The sequence below is a fragment of the Hippocampus guttulatus genome, chromosome 13, assembly GCF_054856545.1.
Source record: "Hippocampus guttulatus isolate MCC_2025c chromosome 13, RoL_Hgut_1.0, whole genome shotgun sequence".
Lineage (NCBI taxonomy): Eukaryota > Metazoa > Chordata > Actinopteri > Syngnathiformes > Syngnathidae > Hippocampus > Hippocampus guttulatus.
In genome coordinates, this window is record NC_141273.1 from 5,437,097 (window position 1) to 5,460,216 (window position 23,120).

Consider the following 23,120-nt stretch of genomic DNA (forward strand, 5'->3'; position numbering starts at 1 on the left):
ACTGGACTTACTTTGAAGAATATAAGTCCAAATACTGTCAAAAGTCTGGAACACAAGGCAAACCAACGCTTTTAAAAGCAGGCTCGGGACTAAAAATTGGTCCGCTTTTCAAGGTCTGCTCGATAGAATTATCGAAAACAGACTTGTGATTCAAACTAAACCAGGAAGTAGAAGTAAACAATTATTAAACAATTGTTAAAATCACCGTTGTGGAATCAAAACACAGCAGTGATCAGAGCAACAGGAGTCCAAAACAACAACTTAGTCATTCCTGTCTAAAATGTATGAAGTGGCTTCGACGGAGCCGGTGCAAATGGCTTTGATGAATTCCATCATCTAATCACAGAGCCATAGTGGAGAAAAAAATAAATAAAATAAAAATCCGATCCAATAGCATACCGGCTCACAACGAGGAGGAACGGGTAAACAAGCTCAACGTAGCAATATCACCGCAGAATTCATCATTCATACAAAAACAACCCAGAGCCCTGAAGTGGTCCTAATTTAATCCGGAGGAATAAAACTCCATTTCATAGTTGTCCATTCACAGCACTCATATTTCCACTGAGCACAAACCTCCAGATGAAATTTGAGCAGACACTTTTGGGAAGGAATGTATTCGGTGGGTTGAGGGCCAAAGCCTGCCCTGTAATTTGTGAATGTACAGAAATGTGTGATGGCCGCAGCTTCTCTAAAGATAGAATCTTTGTCTTAGGTCATCACCCAACCTCAAACGAGGTCTAATTGGCTCCACAGCCCCCCTTTCCAAATGAATAGCTACCCTTCCAAGGGCTTATGTCTGAAAATAGCCCCAAATTTGACATAGGTGAATAGATTCTATCAAGCTAGAAAAAGCACACCAAAGAAAAAAAATGAATATGAAACTGGAAGAGGATTCCCATAGCTGAGGTTTCACCCATCTTCAAAGTGACTTTTAAGTGGCTCTGAAGCAGAGTGGGTGGCATATACAGATGCATGAACCCAAATGATTCCAGTGTCTTGGTCAAACTGTATTCGTCTTCCAAGTGAATCAGGTTTCAGTCCTGTTAATCATGACTGGACCTTCGACTTATGCCCAGCCAAAGGACATGAAGTTTGTTTTTGGTTTTAAGCACCTAGTGAGAACAACAGTGCAGTTGACCTCTATGGTTGAACACAGTCCATTGCGGGATGTTGTTTGACTTCTGATTTGTTTGAATAGTCGAGTGGTTAGCACGTCGACTTCACAGTGCAGAGGTACCGGGTTCAATTCCAGCTCCGGCCTTCCTGTGTGGAGTTTGCATGTTCTCCCCGTGCTTGCGTGGGTTTTCTACGGATCCTCCGGTTTCCTACCACATTCCAAAAACGTGTGGCAGGCTGATTGGACACTCAAAACTTGTCCCTAGGTGTGAGTGTGAGCGCGGATGGTTGTTCGTTTCTGTGTGCCCTGCGATTGGCTGGCAACCGGTTCAGGGTCAGGCTCCAGCACCCCCCCCCCCGCAAGCCTAGTGAGGGGATAATATATATATATATATATATATATACAGGTGTGCGTGCGTGCGTGTGTGTGTGTGTGTGTATATTGCTGGGGCCTATCTGAGGTGAGTTTGAGGTTTTGCATGTCCTCCGGCAGTTCTGTCTTGATTTCAGGCCTGACCCACCTAAATCATTAAAAAGCATTCAGGGCCGTGGCGAGCTCCATCCTATGTTGGCTGAAACTGTAGAAAGTGAATGGTGAAATGCAGAGCTCTAAATGTGACAGTGCACATTAAAGCCGGGCCAGGGGATATAACTGCAGTGTGTGGTCACGATTTAATAATGAACCACCTCATTGACTAACATATCACAAGTATCATCATTGTCCCCAATGAGCATCACTAAAATAGAGGTTGTGTGGTCATATCATGTTGGGGTGGGGCAGGGTGGGGTGGTTGTTGATCATTGGCTCGTCTGTGAGGACTTGGGGTTTGAAAATAGAGGTTTGAGTCTTGCTGTGAACCAAACAATAGCAGTGATTGTTGGAGAGCCGCGACTCTGCACTCTGACTGTTGTCGAGGTGCGCTTAAGCAAGGCACTGAACCAAGTTTCAGCTCAGGCCTCTGTTTGCGGGTCCATTTCCTCCTGACATCTCTCCTGGTTTACCTGCGTGTGCATATGTGTGTGTGTGTGAGTGTGTGTGTGTGTGTGTGTGTGTGTGTGTGTGTGGTCTGCTTCTCAGTGCAGTGTGCAGCAAAAATATACAGAAGTGTGTAAATTGAATTTCTTCAGGATGAATTAAAGTCAGTCGTAGGGAATGTATATATATATATATATGTATATGTGTGTATGTGTGTGTGTGCGTGGGTGTGTGCGCGCGAACGAAAATGAAATAACAGGGGTAGCATTATGTTGTGAGTGGGAAGAGCTGGACATTTACACCTTTTTCCCCAGGGTCCTTATGAAGTAATATTCTCCATCGACCCGCCCTTTTCGAATTTACACTTCAAAGCACTCCAAAAAAAGGACAAAAATATATATCGAATAAAATAAATGAATTTATCCAAAAAATCGAATAGTTTATGGATTTGTATTTTTTCTCAAGCTTCTGCAGTTCTCTCGAAAACTGGAGATGAATTTAAAAAGATACAGAGTAGAGAGATACTTGCATTAAAAATGTCATGTAGACATATTTTGTTGGCATATATTTTATTGCATTTAATTTACATCTATTACAATTGTAAATTAAAGCATTGAAATAAATGTCAGTAATTGTTTCTATTTTTGTAGCTTCTACACCCAAAATGAAGTTTGCCAATTGCTGCTCGATGTCGATGTCCAATACACTGATAAAAGTCACTGGCATGTGCTGAGACTTCTTTCTTTCTTTCTTTTGGGGTGGGGGGAGCGTGGCTGTGACTAGTTAGTGAAGACGACAACGTACAGCACTGACGATATTTATCAACGAGTTTAAAGATGGTCAAATAATTAAAACGGTTTAATTTGTATGCTATTAAAGGAGTCGATTTTAAATGCCTCATCGGAAGCAGATTTTTTTTTGTAAAATACGGCAGTTTCTATTCGGTTCATTTAAATCGTAACCTATTGCATCATATTGTGTATTAGTTAAATCAGATTCCGTTGTTCATTTTACATTTTAATAATTGTAATATGTAACACGGGAAACGTACAGTAAGGGGAAAAGTACAGGTCATTACACGACCGCTTTAATATAATATTGCTTGGTGTGCACTTTAAAAAATCTTTGCTCAAATTGGTTATTTAATAAGATAGTCATTGTAGCAGTGTGAACATAAACATATTTCTTTTCTGTCTGTAATGTGCCACGACTGAACGAATACGTGTAAAGGATTCCAGATCATTTTACTTGTCAATATCGCGGTGGGTTGATTTTAAAATAGATGGCATCATGCAACTTTGCGGGATAAAGATCTTGAAATCAAACATCATTTCGTTGAATTTCTTTAGATTACCGGGTATTAGTTTGGGTCATTGATCTATTTTAGAGAAGAGATGAAAGTGTCGTCTCCGCGCAAACGCCGCTTGAATTTAAAGGCAAATGCGCCAACTAGCGTGTGCAAGAAGAACCACAGGCAGGTTTGCCGGCTGCTCTCTCATCAAGCCACTTTTCCTTTGATTCCACCAAACACGTTTGTCCAATTCACTTGATTGCTTCAAGTGTAATCAAGTATTTATGAATACGGTTCTGTTTTATTTATTTTTTCAGCATTATTATTCATGAACAATATATATACACATTGATTATAAAGTGATGAACTCGCCTCACTGAGAAAATTGGACGTATAAATTGTCCATTATTGCCAGCTCACAATTAAATATACTGCAGCAGATGTTTTGCTTTGAAACATTTGAAAAAATCTGTAATGCCTTATATAAAAAATAAAGTGATTTTTGTCAGAGTTTCAGAAATGTCAGATGCTATATTTGAAATAAATAGGTGCGTATGTAATGTACAAGTCGCAATTCATTATATGAATACAAAGTAATAGAATTTTAAACGGAATGGTTTTCTTTCTTTATTTTTTCTTCATAAAAAGAGAATAAGCACTGGTCATTACAGAAAGGGAAGAGATGGCTCAATAATTGAATTTGGGGCAGAAGAAGCAGCGGCGGCGGAGACTTTGATTGGTCTACTGAAAGCCCAACCCAGAAGATTCATTGGTGGAAAGCATCTCCACACTCCCGACCACTAAAGGCTAAAATGACTCGGGTAAAATAATTCGCGGCACTCTTGAGCTCTCCATTCAGCCTCGCGACGTCTTCGCGCGTCCTTAATCTGCTCTGCGGTGGATAACTTGGACTGAAACATCCGTGCAGGCACCCGGCAGCCCCTCGATTGGGTTGTTTTCCTTTTTTTTTTTTTTTTTGGTTTTTGGGAGACGAGGACCTGGATAAAGTTTGACGCACGTTCTACGCGCGGGAGGACAATTTGTACAGTTTCACTGTTGCTCCAGCTGATTTTTTTTTTTTTTTTTTGCTGTTGTTTTATTTTGGAGTCTTGCAAGATCTGAAGTGACTTGTATTAAGTGTTATTTTAGGCATTTTGCTCTCATTTAGACGTGAAAGTCAGTCGGCTGGATTTTTCATTCTTCAGTTTTTCCCCCCCACGACTGGATTTCTTTGTCGCTGACAAAACTGTTTTCATTCACTGCTATTACGCATTTAACGAGTGTCACAAGACATTCTTAGTGATTCAACACCAGATGACCTAGCTCTCAATCATCCCTTTTTTTGAATAATCTGTGGTCGAGACCCCCCTCTTTCCCATCGGTTGCTCCGTCGCCTCCATCCTCAGCACTCAAGAAAGAAGACAGCAGACTTTCAAGAGCCGTGCAAACTTCTGCACCGACCCCTCCGCCAGCTTGACACTGACCCGAGCTGTTGTTGTGATGCATATTCCCGTAGAGCCGCCCACCACCAGACGGTTCACGCCGCCCTCCGCGTCCTTCACCTGTAGTAAACTCGTAGACTGCAACGGGGCCATGGCCACCCCGGGCCCGCTCAGGGCGAGACCCGACACCAGGAATGTGGTGGACGTCCTGGCGGACCACGCCGGCGAGCTGGTCCGCACCGACAGCCCCAATTTCCTCTGCTCGGTCCTACCGTCTCACTGGAGGTGCAACAAGACCCTGCCCGTCGCTTTTAAGGCAAGATATTGTTGTGATATCGGAGTTAACGTGACGCGAAAAGCGCCATTGAAGAAATTGACGCATGCAAAAAAAAAATGTTTTTTTAAATACAAGTATTAGAGTTAAACAATTCTGAGGCAACCGTGACACACATTTAAATATTAAAAAGCAGCATGCAATTCTAAATGGATGCAAAACGGGATGTCCTTTTGTAGAATTGTCGCCTGTAAAAGAGAAACTAAATTGCCATACATCTGCATCCAGAATCATAAATCAGCATCATAGAATCATGACGCGCACATATTTGAGGTTAGTACAATGAATTGGAGCTGCCTTTTCAGGAAAATAATCCATGTGTAAACATGTATGATGCTGGGGAAAATATTTACAAATGAAGATGGGTTTTGGGGCTCCGCGGTGACGGTCCAGCCGCTTTTAATTTTTTTTTCCCGCACAGGTTGTGGCCCTCGGTGATGTCCCTGATGGTACTTTGGTCACCGTCATGGCCGGGAACGACGAGAACTACTCGGCCGAGCTGAGGAACGCGTCCGCCGTGATGAAGAACCAAGTGGCCCGCTTCAACGACCTGCGCTTCGTTGGGAGGAGCGGACGAGGTGAACACACACACACACACGCGCGCACACAAATACTGTCACAACTAATGAATTTTATTGAAGAAATATATCAAATATAAAGAGGAAAAGAAAGTGTAATTTCATAAGTGACTATTTATGTTTTCCACGATGTCTCTTGCTTTTTTTCTAAAGATGAAAAATTCATCATGTGGAATAATTTGGTTCAGGGCGCAGCGCGCCCCCGCGTTTGGCGTGTGGCGCAAAAGAGGGTGTCAACAGATTTTCTGAATCTGTGGGGTGAGCAATTTACTGTCCACATGATGCTATCCCGAGAGATGGGTCGGGGTGGCGCACGTCATCTTTTAAGTTTGTTTTCGCAGGCCCCCTTTTTTGTCAATATTTATGCGTGAGCTTGCTCTACATTGTTCTTTTGCCATTTTTTAAAAATGAAAATATTTACGAGGATGGCTCTGTGTTGAGGGGTGCCGTCGGGGGCTAACGATAAATAAAGGTTCATCACTGACTTTGGGCCCCAAAAAGTCAAATAAAATAAATACATATGTTGTAATGTAGATATTTATGTAAAGAGGCCAAACCTTCCCCCCCCCCCCCCCAAGTGGCCCTAAATTCCTGGCGTCCATGCCTTTGTAATAACATATCAAAGGCTGAAATAGTTTTAATGTTTGCATTGTCTGAGAAGTGTCCATCTATATTACTATATATTTTTTTTTAATCTCTAAAAGTATTTCTGGCCTTTTTAGGGGCCTTTTATTGTGCATTTTATGTTCACGAACAATAGAAGCAGCCTATTGTCTTTGAATTATAAGGTAGCCCATACATAGGATTTAGGCAGTAAATTAACACTGCACCCCCCCCCCCTTCATCCGACACTCTCTTTTTAACACGAGATGTCTCTCTCGTGTCTGCATGGGACAAGACCCCCCACTTCTCCCCTCCACTGATTTGGATGCAGATGGGAGTACGATCCCTCCTTGTTGAACAATAAACGATCACTGTGAGCATTTTTAGGCAATCTGGAGCGCATTCTCTCAATAATCCGAATCATATAACCGCTGTCAGGCCCTCAACTGAGGTGGTCCCAAATGCTCTCCCTCCCCACCCTTCTATTTATTATTTTTCAATGCCAAAGGCCTCAGTCACACAAAAGCTGCCAACGCTTCGAGGCTTCAGGAAACAATCAACTGTGAAAAACAAAGAATAAGTTTTAATAAGCGACATAAAAGTCAGAGATCTAAGTGCCATGCGATGCTGCTTTGCAGGAAAAAGCTTCACTCTGACCATCACTGTTTTCACCGGACCGCCTCAAGTGGCCACTTACCACCGTGCCATCAAGGTCACCGTGGATGGGCCGCGTGAACCACGCAGTGAGTACACACAACACACACACACACACACACACACACACACACACACACACACACACACACACACACACACACACACACACACATTGGGGTATGGGCTGCTGTGGTCCAGACACCATTAAAAGTAGATACAACACACTCTGTTGATTTGTCATCAGAGAATCTGCATTTCCGAGTGGCTCCTGATTGTGTGTGTGTGTGTGTGTGTTGGGGGGCACACTAAATAAGGCCTTTCTAATCAAACAGGCACAGGCTAAAATTAATTTAGCACTTGTTAATAAGAAAAAAGTGGAGTTAGATATTTTAGTTTTCATTTATCAGTGAATATCAAGACTATTAGATGCATTTTTAAAAAATTTACAGTAATTTAATTTGGTCCACATAAAAAGAAAAATCTCACAAAATTCTGAGATCTTTTTAAGATTGATTCATGTTTTCATGGTTCTAAGGAGGAGGAGGTTTAGCCCCAACGGCACTCAAAAGTGATTGCACAGATTTGCACCGCGATTCAAGTTTTCATGCAAATCACTTGAGTAGTTTTTGCTGAGACTTTGACGATTGGTAACAACGACACTAAACAATAGCTTTCGTCTATTGTTGCCCTTCTGCGATTCCTCAAATTTGTTCGATTCACTCGTGGGTTGCATTGCCTCGAAATGCAAATTTTCTTCTTTCTCCGTAATTAAGAGTTTTACGGCCTGAACAATACTGTGGTATGTTGTACTGAATTCTACCGCTTGGTGAAAAAGTGGCTTTAGGTAACTTCCCTCGACCCACCAGACCATCTTTACCTCTTGGTCAGACCAAAGGGTCAGACTTGACGGGTCATAAACTTTCATGAAATTGGTGACTTAACACACAGCTTGATTCCCAGCGACTGTCATCTCCTGTAAGGGAAGCTGTGACTTAAAGCTCACAATCTCATGTGCTTTAATGCTGCTGGCTGCTGTGAGGGATAAAGCAGAGCGGCCGTTCGATGAGTCAGGCCTCGATGGCTGCAGCTATGCCCCACATGCAATGTGTGCCATTTTTCATGAGCTCACGGTGCGATAGATGCGATAGGTAGGATTTCATGACCATTCCAACGGAGGGATCCAGTTTTTGATCGTTCTAGCGTGCAGGGTTTCCCAGCGGTCCAAACGGGTAGATGGCTGAGGTTTGTGCTCATGTCTGTGCACAAAGATATTTGCGACAGCGGGGGATTTAGTTCAGTCAAAACAGAGCACGGCGAGAGAGGTATCAAGTGCCACATGTGGGGGTGTACGCCTGGCAGAGGGGCCGAGGGGCACTCAGAGAGGGCCTTCAGCACCCACGATACCCCCCCCTCCTTTTCCCAAACCCCCCCGCCAGTCCCCGACAAGGTTGCACGCTATTTGCAGCGATGAGAGAACAGTGAGTGCCAGTAGGGCGGGACCAGATAATAATAAACAGTGAATACATGCGTGTGGATGGTTTCAATCTGATTGTGTGTGTGTGTGTATGCGTGTGAGTGCATTCACATGTGCATCTGCAAGCATCTCAGCTTGAAATAACCGTGCGCATAGAGGACGTCTCCTGTCTGTCTGTCAAAATGTTACTGCTCCAGCTGAGGCGTCAGAATGGCCATGCTTCTTTTACACTGGCCCGGTTCTAAAAGGTGACGCTGTTTAATATAGGGCAGGACTGATTTAGGTCCTTGCCGAAGCTGATGCACGGGGGCTCACTCAATGTAATACAGTTTAAGATATTCAAATGTTTTTGGAGGCTAGGTGACCGGGTTAATAGCACCCAAAAGATTAGGTTCAACGGCACAATCGAATGCCATCCAGTACAGGAGTTGCATCTACCTTTGAGTTTATAAAGATAATAGGAATGCTTCATTTAGATCGAGAATCAATTTTTGAGACACCTCTCCGTATGAGGCTTTGAATTTCTGCCGGTGCAAAACAAAACCACAAAAAAAACATATTCGCACCTCCCAGACAATGTCAATAAAAAAAAAATTAAAAGAGAAAATGAATATCGTTGTTTTAATAAAACGCCTGTGTTGGGTTTAAGTAGATTTCTAATAAAAATTTTAATCGAATATTTTATTATTCATTACTTCAAGTACCCGATAAATGCCCTCTTCGGTGTTGCTGAACATCTTTGAACTACAAAAGAGAAATACAAGTCCAAATAAAAAAAGTCGTACATTGTAAGAATATACTGTCATCACGGTCAAAGCACATGACATACACACGGCCATTCACAAATTATTCGAACCATAAAAATTATCAGATTCTTTTCCAAACCACAAGGCACCACTTGAAATCGTCTGCAACCTTTACAAGCAAGGAAGACAGAGAGGCGCTTTTGCCAACGCATAAAACAAACGGTATTTTGTCATTTCAAGTCTGATCCCCAGGGACCGATTTTCCAGGGTTGCCTCCCTCCCAACTTTTCTTGCCTTCGCCCATTGTGTTGCGTGTGCTCCTCATTGCACTTCAGGGAAACCAGCCTCGGCTAGACTTTGCTAACTTGTTCACAGGCATTGAAGGTGTGTGCTTGCATGGCACCGAAGGTTTGTGTGAGATTGTTCATTCGAGTGATGATTCAGCATGTCATTCCACACCATGTACAAAAAAAATATCATATTTAATCTTCTGAGGCAGAAAGTAAGGCGCATGCTGCTAATTTTTTTTTACCATGCTGTGAATTCACATAGACTAGGTTCAGCCAAGTATTTTTGTCTCCCTCACTGCCGATTTCCTCATCACACATCCGGCATGCGTCACCCGACTCGATCTATCTGTCGTATTATTATCAAACTTCTGCCCAGGCCAAACTGGAAGCTTAACTGTCGCAACTGAAAGCTCCCCCTCTTCTACTTCTCAGAAGCAGTTTGTGACCAAAAAAACAACAGACGCTCCAAGAAGTTGGTTGTCGTTGCTATCAGTTCCCTCACACCACACGCCCCAGAGTGCTTCCTCTCACCGATGAATCCTCCAACTGTCTTTTGGATGCACTTCTCAATATCACATTTATGCATGAGATCAGCCGCTCCCGATACACTCATGATTTTGGTGTTGCGCTGCGCTGTGCTGTTTGTATTTCTGTATCTGCAGCGCTCTTTGCTGTCAGATGAATCAGAACCTTCATGAAGTCATCGCGCTTGAGTTTGATTTTTAAATGGCCCCTCGACTGACATCACCTCCTAAATAAGAACAAATGTTGCATGCGGACACTCGGTTAAATATTATATGAGATATTTATGGAAGGTTCGGTTTTGGCAGTGTCAGAGAGGCATTTATTAATACTTCTAATCGTGTGTATTGTCAACTTTGAGAGGTAAAATACTACAAACACACCTCAGTATGATACTGTGTAACGTAACGTATTGAAATGTAATGGTACCGTTTTTCTCTCGCGCCAGCAATATTTTCTTTGTATGTCAACTTCAGAGGCAGCGCGAAACGTAAAAGTGAGTGGAAAATGTCAGTGGTCTGTGAATCGCCTTTCACTGTGAGGTCAGTGTTGAAAAATAAACAGTTCCTAGTGATTACCTTATGTCGGTGAACTCACAGGCTCACCTGACTAGCTCGCAATCCTCTGAACATCCAAATAACCTTTTAGAGCTGTTGAATACAAATCTATATCGTAACTGAGTTGAAGAGATAACGTTTCTGAGAGATAGCAAGCAGTGACACTTGAAATCATTATGAATACACACTCACTCGTGCAAACATACACATACCCCAAGTCCGCCTCCTGGAGTTGTAGGTAGCTGCACACACCCAGTCGAATAAATACGGGCAACAAAACACCACTGAATGGGTGTGTGTGCGTGTGTGTGTGTATGTGCGTGTATGTGTGCTGCTATTTGCATTTGGCACACATACTGTACAAAGTATGCAAATAGACACACAATGATATTTGCTTCTTTTTCCTACGATATTGCAGTCCTTCCATAAAGTCCACAAAAGGCTCTATGGTTGTTGTTGCTCCCCCGTGCGTATGTGTGTGTGTGTGTGGGCGTGCGTGCGTGCCACTCATGCACCTGCCAGGTGCTTCCATCGCTTTAAGTCGGCTCGCCGTGGGCCACGCCCCTGCTCCACAAATCACATGAAAGGCTCGGCCTCGGTGCGAATTGCTCTCTCAAAGGCAACTTTGATGTTTGAAAATGGAGATGGGTGTCTTTGAAAGACAGGCCTGCGGGTGTATTAGTGCCAGGGGAGGGCGTGTGCTGGGTGTTTTCCCGACTGCTAATGCCTTGCGCTGTGACTGGCTGATGTACTGTATAACCTGGAGGTATCGTGGCCTGCACACGCTGCGGGCTTCTCTGTGTCTGGTGTAGCGAGCATTCACTCATGCACAGAGAGGAGGAAAAAAAAAGGATGATTTTCATCCAGAAACCCAATCACGCAGTTGGTTTAGCTGGTGGCCAGTTCTTTCTAACTGTTGGGTGTACTATTTGGCCTCAGTGATAAATAAGAAACAAAGCAAAACAAGTGGAATGTAGTCGGATATGTTCAATAGAATGTAACAGCATCTCAAAATCACATTCCTGTCCAATCATGTGCGAATGCACCTTCAATTGCAGGGGTGTCAAAGTCATTTTTGTCGCGGGCCACATTTTAGGTACCATTTTAATTGGAGGGCCATTATGATTGAAATCAAATAAAGAAGTCAAGAATAATAGTTGATGGAACTGTTGTTTAAGTGAGTGTAATGGGGTGTTTGGCAACAAAAAAATGTTTCATTACATATGAGAATTTGAAATTTTGGTCCATATTTTAGCAAGCTTCATGGAATTTGCCATGTTTGAATTGCTTTCGCAGGCCACATAAAATGATGTTGCGGGCCAGATCTGGCCCCAGGGCCTTGACTTTGACACCTGTGTTCAATTGGAATAAATTTTCACTGCAAGTTAACCCACAGATTCATCATAATAATTGTTATTTGCCCTACATTTGTGTCACATAGCGATTGGGAGACCGAGTCTTTTCCCGGCACAGACAGCAGTTGTCACTTTCGTTGGATAATTCAGCCTAAATGCTTCCACCGAGGCGGCCCGGTAGTCCAGTGGTTAGCACGTCGGCTTCACAGTGCAGAGGTACCGGGTTCGATTCAAGCTTCGGCCTCTCTGTGTGGAGTTTGCATGTTCTCCCCGGGCCTGCGTGGGTTTTCTCCGGGTGCTCCGGTTTCCTCCCACATTCCAAAAACATGCATGGCAGGCTGATTGGACGCTCTAAATTGTCCCTAGGTGTGAGTGTGGGCGTGGATGGTTGTTCGTCTCTGTGTGCCCTGCGATTGGCTGGCAACTGATTCAGGGTGTCCCCCGCCTACTGCCCGAAGACAGCTGGGATAGGCTCCAGCACCCCCCGCGACCCTAGTGAGGATCAAGCGGTTCGGAAAATGGATGGATGGATGCTTCCACCGAAGCAGTTATCTCAACAAAAAAAAAGACTAATTTGTCTTTTAACTCATTCAGTACCAGCCAATTCTGGACCAAGTCTGAAAAGACGTTTAAAAACGTCTTTGGGAGTGAATGAGTTAAGAGCACTTGCAAGTTGCAACGCAGAGACAAAGTTTTTTTTTTTGACCAAAAGGGGGAAAGAAAGATAGTCAGAGTGTAATATGTGCTCTGTGCTGATGTCTGTGAAAGCCACAATAGCCTGAGGCTCAAGTGCCCTCTCTTTTTCCACTCAGACTAAAATTTCCACCCTATATTTGCTGACGCCAGATAGAACACCCAGACACACTATGAATTACCAAATTATTTACAGAGGCCCCAGACAACACTATGAATTCATTGCGATCATTGCAAATATGCCGCCAAGGAAGACGCTTGTGAGTGTGAGAGAATGACCGAAACACGCCGCCAACGCCGCCGCCGGCCTCCCTCCGTCTCCCCTCGAGCCGCTAAATGCACCAGCCAAGCGTCTTTCCTGTTTACTTACCTACGAGGGGAAGTAAAATGCTCGCTCTGTGTGTCCTCGCTCTTCCATATTTACTCGGACCCACACAGGAGGGACCCATTACAAGCTTTCAGGAATAATTCAATAAAAGGTCCGATCTGCATTTACAAAAATAAATGGCCCATGAGTGAGGGAATATTTTCTCCTCGGCTGCATTATGACAATAAACCATTTTCTCCCGTTGAGGCATCAGGCACAGGGGTGAAGTGGAGTGTGTGTGTGCGTGTGTTTATGTGTGTGTGGTGCGGGTAAGCACCTGCTGGTTACTGGAAAGGACTTTGTGTACCACTACCATGTGGTTTGGATGTTTATTTCTTCAGGCTTTATTGGTTAGGAACAGTGAGCAAATAATAGGTGAAGCAAGGTCTTTTTTGTCATTCCAGGAGTACAGAAGGTTGTAATCCTGTAGGTAAACACACAGGGAAGCCTTGGCATGTGAAACCATACTGGAAATATCACCGAAGAAGAGAGCCTCATTCTTTGTAACCACGCCTCTAGTGCCAGTGTGAAAATGACACGTCGTGTGTTTGCATGCTAGCACGGTGGAAAAAGTCACACATTTTAAATTTCACACTTTACTTTGACTCAATTGTCATGAGCACAGGGGGTGGGCAAATGTGTGATATTGGGCGTGAGATAGTATGCACTAACGTGAAGCTGTTTCCCACGTCTACTAGCATTGCATTTACGTGACAGCAACAGCAGCTCTTTCCCCTTTCCCGCAGCCCCGCGAAGTCCCGCTTTTCGCCCGATGCCCCAACACTTCAACTGCCGCGTACAGTATATGCACGGACAAACACGATCCACATTTTAAAGCGATACAATATCACAGCCAAAAGTAGTACGGCTTTTCTAAAATGTGTCACTCGAGTCCAATGGGCCTACTCTGCTTCACAAGCACCAGTGAGAAAGGCAAAAAAAAAAATCCTCATCTTATAATAACCTCCTAAATGCCTCAAGAGTATTCCAGAAGACAGTGTCACAAACGTGCCCACACACACACACACACACACACACACACACACACACTCACACATATCACAGAGCAGCAGCACAAAAGCAAGCTGATTGCTCCGAAGCATGCTACAGGCCCTATTGTGTTGGGCGGGAATCCGGGTGCATTTGGCACCCCTTGCTTCTCTTTGCCTTGCCTCAACTTGCCTTCTTGTAGGCATGCCCTTGTGTGGCAACGGCACTCGCTCCCCCTGCACCCGCACACACATACGCGTTTAGCAGACACACGCAAGGAGCGTTATCATTTTATCAGAAAAGGAAGGCTGCGCTCTCTGCTCAAGCGGTCTCGTGTAGCAACTTCCGTCGATGCGAGGGGGGGATTTTTCACACTGCTCTCATCCCCCGAGACGAATCGTGCATCTGCCCGAGGGACCGGAGCTCTGCGGCAAAGGAAGGAGGAGGTAGTGATGAAAACAGACAGCAGAATGTTTAAAAAGATAAAAGTTGGCCTTCTTGCGCATATCCTGCAGCCCTACTTTTCTATTATGTGCAAAAGGTGTGTTTTTATTCTCAAAGTCTTACAAAACGCTGATGGAAATGAGATTCCAGTTGTGTAACGTCTGCGTGTGGCGAGCGCCGGACTCATTTATGGCCAGACGAGACAGCCACAATCACCAACCAAGGGTAAAAACCACATCCTTCAGGGTCAGCCTCAAAACAAGAACTTTGATTTGCCCCAGTTGAGAGGCCTCAACGTGTGATTGGCGGCCTTGGGAGCACCAAGCTGGATACCGCTGCGGTGATCCGCTCCGATCGGTGTGTTTGTGCAAATTAAAAGAAAAAAAACCCCCCAAACAACAAAAACTAAAAAACAACAAAGAAAAAGGGAAGTTGAAGAAAAAAAACGGAGGAACGACAAGCTGGGTGGCAACAAGGCTGTTAGTGGCTCAGGAGGAAGAGAAAGACAGGTGTGCACGATTTTACTCAACAGATGATGAAACCTTGTCGAAACGGAAGTTTGCTCACACCCTCCAACTGTTGCTCCACTTTAACAATTTAACAAGCTTCGCATCGTGTTCCACAGCTGAGCTTTTGCCTCACTGCTCCGCTCGCCACCGACTTTCATTGAATGTCTTCAAAATGGCGCGCTGAGGTCGTTCCCATTAAGGCTCGATCACGCCAGCCACCGACTTTACGGTTCCGACATAGCTTTCATTTCAATGTGTGATTCACTTCAATTGTAGCCTGTTATCTGGAGCCTATCAAGTCCATTTATATCGCAAATACAAATATTTACACTTCAGATATACTCGCTGCAGCCTTGGGTTCGGGCCAAAGCACGTATTGTCCTTTGCTGTCCAGATAGAGTTTCAGATTGCCCCCTGAAAAAGCACCAAGGCCTTTACTAAAACGAGCTTGTGTTAAATGTGTCTCCCGTTGGATGGGTACACGTTTCCTTCTTTCAAGGCAGAGAAACACTCGTAGAGGGAACGAGTGGAGAATGAAGGAAGGAAATAGGTCATCGTAGCGGATCATTCAGCGGCCCTTGTTGAGGGCCGGGCGGTCGCGGCGAGCGAATGCCGTCTCCGTGTCGGGCTGATACAGGCTTTGTGGAGGGAAAGTTGGCCACGACTCAATCGGGTTTTCTGTTGAATACGCGGGGCCTTCAAAAACTGCCGCGAGCCGATCTTGTGAAAAACAACTTTTCACAGCTCCGCCACTAAATGCAGTGAGAGTGCAGAAGTGCACGCTCGAAGGGAAGTCGTTTTGCAGTCAAGATAAAACACTATCAGGAAATAGAACACTCGCAACACACGCCCATTCCGCTCAGTACATTATTAATACCAGACATTTTATATCAAGCATTTTATTTGTTCTTCATAGACTTCCATAATGCTTTCGGATGATTCAGAAAGGAGGTTAGTAAATCGACAGCGTCCATTTCTACTTGCCTGCATATTGAGCGCCGCTGTTTAGGCCTCATGTGTGCACCGGCCCCTGTCTCCCAGCTCGATCTTGTGGTTATGATATCATAGCGAGAAAAAGAGGGCATTCTCTCCTAAGTGCACCCTGACACATAAAATATTCATCCGACCACAAAAACCCCTCTGAAATGGGGCTGCAGTGGATCTCCGGCACCCCTCTGGCCTGCAGAGTAGAAGTCAAATGATGGGGGTCGCTCCAGACGCGCTGCTACAACTGAGGTCAACGAGCCAAAGACGCAGTATTAACACGAACGTGAAGGTTAACTGGGAGATACGGGCGGACAACGTGCCGTCATACTCAAAGCCAACAATAAAAACAGTACAACCTCTTTTGAGTACGAGTGTAGATTTGAACTTTAAAACAGGTTCTTCAGCAATGTTTTCTTTTGCGGCAATAGCAGGCATTATTTTCTGATAAAAACATTTATTTCACAATAGACAGTACCGATCAGTATGATGTGGCGCACGGTTAAAAATACGGCATTTTACGAATGCTCGCAAATCAGCTGTTCGGAACTTGGGGACCTCCTACATGTATAGAAAATAGAAAACCGTCAGAGGTAGCCACAGAGGATGAAACAATTATTCTTACATTAGTTGCAAGTAACCGCAAGAACCAAAAGTCCATTAGACCTAAGAAGAAAAGAACTGATCATCATCAGTGCCAAGTGTGTTTCGGAAAATGAGTGCGTGAGTGTGCTGCCCTCCGCCCTCAACTTTACTCACCTGGGAAGTATCCAGGTTGGGCGAGAGAGTTTCAGCAAACGTTTGAAAAGGTGAGGAAGAGCGCTTCACGCTTCCTCCCGCTTGATTAGAGGTGTTAACGGCATTGGCGGCCCCCGGTGTTAATGAGCTCCAGGCGTCATTCTAATGAAGCCCCCTCTCCCCCTCAAAATAACCTTCTCACCCGACTATAACCTTCCTCTGGAAGCAGGATTCAAGTGTGTGTGAGTGTGTGCGTGCTTGTGGCCAGCTTGAATAATCACTATAAAGAGGCACACTATTCCTCTTGCGGCCTTCAAAAAACTGGCCAATTATCATTTTTTTCCCTGCCTGTCGAACTTTTTTTTTTCTTTCCAACCAGAGATCGGTGGGATGTATCATTTCCCTGACCTGATCCTTTTGAGGTGGTGTAAATCTCTTAATAACTACACAAGGACATATATAGGGGCTATATTTGGAGGCTCTCCTCCCCCTGGCAGCCCCCAGACCAGACAGTAGCCTCAGTGTGGCTGACTGACTGTGTGCATGTGTGTCATAATGTGTGTGTGAGAGGGAAAAGGAGGGGGAGGGGGGGGGGCGAGAGAAGCGGACTTTCATTCCTTCCTTCCATTGTGGTTAAAGAAGAAACGGATCAGAGGTCAATCTAATAGTGTCAAATAAAGTATTTCTTAATCAGTCATATGCTCTAAAAACTGAAGGGGACAAAGTAACCCAATGTTGGTCAAAAAGGGAATCACAACTTTGTGGGTTATTTATGTAACCCCAAAGGTTAAGGTACCATGAAATAACCCAATTTTGGGGGTTGCCTCATATTTTTTTCATGGACAAAACAGGTATTTTGTGAGTTATTTATTTGACGTAACTCTTGAGGTTAAATGAATAACCGAAAACGTTGCATTGGTCCCTTCCCCCACGCCCAACTTTTTTTTTTTTTTTTTTTTGGCATAACTTGGTCCATCTATCTATTGATCCATCCATTTTCTAGAATATTTGTCCTCACTAAGGTTGCAGGTGGGCTGGAGCCTATTTCAGCTCATTGTGAGTGAGACTGTGGCACACCTTGGACGCCAGTCAATCGCACAGCACTCAAACAACCATTCACACTCAATTCACACATATGGTCAATTTAGTGTCTTCACTTAAACCACGGTAAAAAAAATTTTTTTTAAAACATCACCCAGGCTCAGGAAGAAAGTGCAAAATCCACACAGGGAGCCCCAATCTGACATCCGAACCCTCACGACTGTGAGGCAGATGTGTGAACCATTATTCCATCATGGAGTCCTCCCCTAAATTCCTTTGAATCCTAATCCTTATCTCTTCATCACACCAAGACCGTTTTTGACAACATTTTGCTTCCGGCTTTGTAGGAGGCACTGTTTGGAGAAGGCCCTTTTCTTTTCCAGCATGACTGTGCCACAGTGAATAAAGCAAGGCTAGTAAAGGCACGGTTGGATGCGTTTTGCTACAGAGGCACTTGACCCTCGTCCAACATTGGTGACCGCTGAGCATGCAATGTTCTTCTGGAAAAATGGCCCAAAAAAATTATGCTAAATACTTCCAGGAGAATGGAAGCTGTTGTACTTGCAAAGACAAAAACAACAAACAAATTTCCTTTCCGGTACATGTAATGGCCAGTTGTCCCATTAATTTTGTCCATGTAGTGTATCCCAGTGTGTGTTCACAGCATGTTCCAAGGGAACGGCACAGGCTGCCCTGGTGGGCGGAATAACATCCCAAAAAATAAACACAACTGCTGTGTCTGCTCAGACAGATGAGTCATTAGTGGGTCCTTTTTTTTTCCACACACGCACTCTTTGTTGCTGGGGCACTAGAGGTGATGTTTAAAAGATTGCCAGCGTGCACTTCAGATCATATTATCCCTATAATGCCATTTGTATTGTATTTGATACATGCATTTTCATTATGTAACTCATTCTTTATATTTCAGTGAATCATCTGTGTAATATTTGATACTGCTGGTTTAAAATATGATTTTCCCCAAATTTTCTTTTTCAGATGTAATCTACATAATGCTTATAAATGGGATACGACAAATATCTAAAACAACATGATACAGCAAAAATATTTTTGGGGGATTTTATTATAAGGGTTATTAAAGAACATCTCAGTTCCCAGAAATCAGATTTTTCTGGCTATCCCTTGATTGGTCAGGCATTAAAGGGTTAAGTCAGAACACACACACACACACACACACACATGCACACACCATTGGACCTTGTGTGTCATCTTACATACGTGTGTTGGAGGTGATGGGGGATACAGAGGTTGATATTTCTATATTGTTGGTAAAGAGGGGATGGAGGGGAGGCGGCGGGCACAACCAAATGGACAGAGCGGTAAACGAGAGCAAACTTTACCCATGGGTCAACCTTCAAGTGAAGATATATTGCCCATGGGTCAGGGAGAGAAAGGACGGGCAAAATCCATATTGGTCCGTCTGCCTTGCCCCCTTTATATAGTGATAAAATATTCAAATCCAGCCATTACTTCACATTAGGGTAGTCTGCAGAGATACCAATGAGAAAACCACAGAATGTATACATGCTGGTTCACACGCACGGTTTTGGTGCATTGATAGTTACATTAAAATCTCTTCCTCCCATTAGAGGGAATAAACCTCAACCGGACGCGGACGTTTAAGGTGTGTCCAGATAAATGTAAAGTGCGTGATGTGTGTACATGTTAGCGGACATGTGAGTGTCCACATAAAAGCCACGATCAGAGTTTTTGTTTTTTTAATTGTTAACATTAAGCTAAAGGGTTGGGTTCGTCATCTGAGAGTGTACATGGAAATGAAGGTTGCTAAAAGTGAGCTCATGTTCACACAAACACAAAATTCTGATGACCGCATGCTCTTCGAGCTCGATAGGGAGTTTCCCGATGACTAAGTGCTGCGTCGGTCGGTTCAATATTTCTTGGGCTGACAATTCAAGGAAAATAACATTTCTCTGGAAATAATTTTGAGCACTTTTACCGCTGTTATCTGCGGATGACACGACAGCAGGTGCAGCTTGGGTATCGCTTGAGTCTGGCCCATGGATTTCAAGGTCTGCGAACATTCTGAACAATATTTTTGCACTTGGAGGTTGAAAACAGGCTTACATTGGCCCCTTGGGTAACGTCATCCAGTGTGACTGATTGGGAAACTGTGAAGCAACAACGGTCCTCGTAGTCCCAATCATTGAGAGAGGCACATTTATTTTCTGCATTTATGATGTTTTGTGGCATTAGATGACAAGAATCTTCTCCGTGTCGTTTTTTGAAATGCGGCTGTTGCAATAACGTTCTTTCACTCTTGTTTATCTTTCAGGGCACAGAGTGAAAATGGAAGACTCTCAAAAGCAATTTTCGGACAGGCTGTCAGAAATCGAGCGCTACCAGCGAACTATGCGAATCGGTCCGGTGAACAATAATCCTCGGCCCCTTCCTCAAAGCCACCTCAGCACCACACCAGGTGAGCACTTTTGACATGTTTCGTTACATCTACCCATGAAAAAAAACTCACCATGTGACACAGGCAAGGTTGCAGTTTGCCTTTTAAGGAACCAAGTGGGTGTGACTGGCTTATGCTTGAGCCCCAGTAATTCTGCCCGGCAAAGAGCATTTGTTGTATCAGAACAGTGCTAGAATTTTATTTTATGTTACCCACCCATTCATTTTCTATCTATGATGCCATTTTCTCTTAAAATCGGTTCTAGTCTTTTAGTCTGAGAAATGTCCCTTCAAAAAGCGTTTTCCTGGTACTGCATGTCACTCGGGGGGCCCGGTAATTTTTTTTTTTGTTCATAGAAACGTGCCACAGGACTGAAACTAACCGAAATGCAGTGTTGGGCTGTAGTTTAAGTCAACCCAGTATGCGGTGCAATTAGCACAAAACACCAAGCCTGCACCACGCCTGAGCATTGGAAAGGGGTTTGAGGTGTACCCCACTTTTGCGAGCACGGTTTGTCTGAAAGCAAGTCCATGTCAGCTCTGTCCCCGCATGCCCTGCGTGAGTGGGTCCAAGGCCCCACAGCGTGCAGCTCTGCGGCCAGGTGCCGCGGCGGATGCTGCCAGCCCCCGACTTGGCGTGGGTGCAGAAGTTGGCCTCTGCGCTCCACACACGACAACCTCAGGAATGTAACAGCTGCCCGCTACCTTGGCAATCACGTCACTCTCAGACTGGCTGAATACTTGGGGGGCGTATAAGGGGCAGCGGGGTAGTGGGCTTGGACTCAGACTTAGGTGGTGTGATGTGTGCATACACTGTGAACAGCTGCGTGGGTGATGGCTGGAGTGAAGATGAGTGTTCACTCGCTGTCATATGTCAGAGACTTTTTTTTTTTTTTAACAAGATTCCATGTCTGGACTCACGCAGACTAAACACACACAGTTTGCTCCCCTCTTCTTCCCGCCCACTCTTTAGTTCTCATGATGGCTAATGAATCTCATTACCTTCATATCAACATGTTGCTGTGTTCGGGGGTGCTTGTTTGTGAGCCCTGGATCATGTGTGGGTGCAATGGGTGCAGGATTATCAGTGTGTATCACAACCATTCACCACTGTTTGGCCTTGGGTTCAGCTTACCCAGCGCTGAGTCACCAGAATGGACCTACACGGTTGGCTCTATCGTATCTACCAGCTGACTAAGGATCACACAAAGGCTTTTATCCAGCTCCCACATGTCTCAAACTCACTGTTGATAGTCATGCACATCCTTTGCACAGTCTGTACTGTACGGAAAACATGAAAACACACAGGAACCTGCTAACATAAAAATAAACATCGATTCACGTCTACAATTCGCAAAGTGCCAGAGTATTCCATTTAACTTAAGTACATAAATGGCGTGTACGAAGAAAACAAACAAGACATTTTTTTTTCCATTTGCACATCTCCCCAAAAGTCATATGCACACCTGGAGGACTAATACAGAATTATGTTTTAGCAACTGATATTTAAATGTACCTTATTCTATGTCAATGGTGTTGTTTTAGTTTTCTACATCATTTCAAACCAAATCGATTAATACAATTGTGACCATGAGTTTGATGAGTAACTTTACCTTTTTCTACACACTAATGGGGAAAGACATCCAAAATGTGACCTGAAAACTCACTCGCGACAGCTTATCCAAGATAATAACCAGTTCTCTAAATCTTCACATTCAGTGACAACATAGGAAGTGCTCAAGGTCTGGTAGAGACAGTTGTGACAGTAATCACCAACATGTGCACTCACGGAGTACTGTAGAGGCCATGCGATGCTCAATTGTAGTGTACAGTTGGGCATGAGATTTGCACGTTGTCTGTAAAGATATCAGACGCAAGTACATGAACATTTTCCAGGTTGATTAAGAAACAGAAGGCCCGGAGAGATAGACAGCGTCATTTTTCTGCCTCATTCAGAATTAGTTCAGGGATTGGAGCATCAGGGTCTTATGAAGAGCCTTGTTGCCATTGTGAAGTTGCAACTGTACACGTACTTAGAGCAGACTCAAGGCATTATCATCATTAGAACCTAACAGCCTGGGTAAAGGCCTGTGCGCTGCCAATGGCCGGAGGCGTTTTACAAGCGGCGTGTGTGATTAAGACAGAAAAAGGGATCGGCTGCAAAAGCCACACACCTTAATATGCGGTATTAGCGTCACGATGGCATACCACAGGGCAAGCGCTGAAAATAATTAAATTGCAGATCTGCGGCCTCCCACCTTGTCTGTAAGCACTTACACAGTGTGTTTGTGGTGAAACTACGTTTACAGCTGCAATATACATTTGGCTGTCCCTCCCGGACATCAAAGTGTGGGTTGCTTCATTAACATAATTTGAGTTGTGGTGACAGAAGTGCAGTTGCGCTATCAATCAAAAGAAATGTGGACAATGGGTCTCAGGTGTTGAAATTCACACGTTGGTTTACGACTGCTGGCATTTCTCCTTCGGTACACCTTTGATACAAGGTCAGAAGGCCCTGATTAAAAATAAACAACCTATTCCGCATATTCCGCAAAAAAAAAAAAAAAAAATAAGATGGGGAAACTTGACTGCGAAAGAGGCTTACAACTTTGGAGTGGAAATGACCATTCAGCACCCGCAAACTATCACATGAAGGAGTCATGCTCAGGCAGGGGTTTTACAAGTTCAAACAAAAAAACTGCTGCTTTCATCAAACCCATTTCAACGAGGCGTTTACATATAAACAGACTTTAACTCCAGCCAGAGACTGTCGTAATTTGCAGATCCGATACCTGGAATCCTCACTCGCTCTTGGACACATGGCAAAACCTCCCCATTACAACACCTGAAGATTTGCGACAAAATAAGACACCTCAAGTCGCCTTGCGTCATTTCCTCGCCTGAAATGTTTTGTTGTTGTTTTTTATGTTTTTCTCCGCTGTGAAATAGTGGCTCGCTTTTGTTGCCAGCAGACTCG

General features: G+C 44.1%; 1 protein-coding gene across 1 annotated transcript in view; it reads left to right on the plus strand.

The window, feature by feature from the left end:
* Positions 1 to 4,212: 4,212 nt before the first annotated feature.
* Positions 4,213 to 23,120, plus strand: part of runx3 (RUNX family transcription factor 3) — a 29,963-nt gene continuing 11,055 nt past the window's right edge. Inside the window, exons 1-4 of the mRNA XM_086127204.1 lie at positions 4,213 to 5,144; positions 5,584 to 5,740; positions 6,982 to 7,086; positions 20,022 to 20,165. Coding sequence (XP_085983330.1) covers positions 4,887 to 5,144; positions 5,584 to 5,740; positions 6,982 to 7,086; positions 20,022 to 20,165 — 664 coding nt within the window. The 5' untranslated portion in view covers positions 4,213 to 4,886. The remainder of the gene's footprint in view (positions 5,145 to 5,583; positions 5,741 to 6,981; positions 7,087 to 20,021; positions 20,166 to 23,120) is intronic.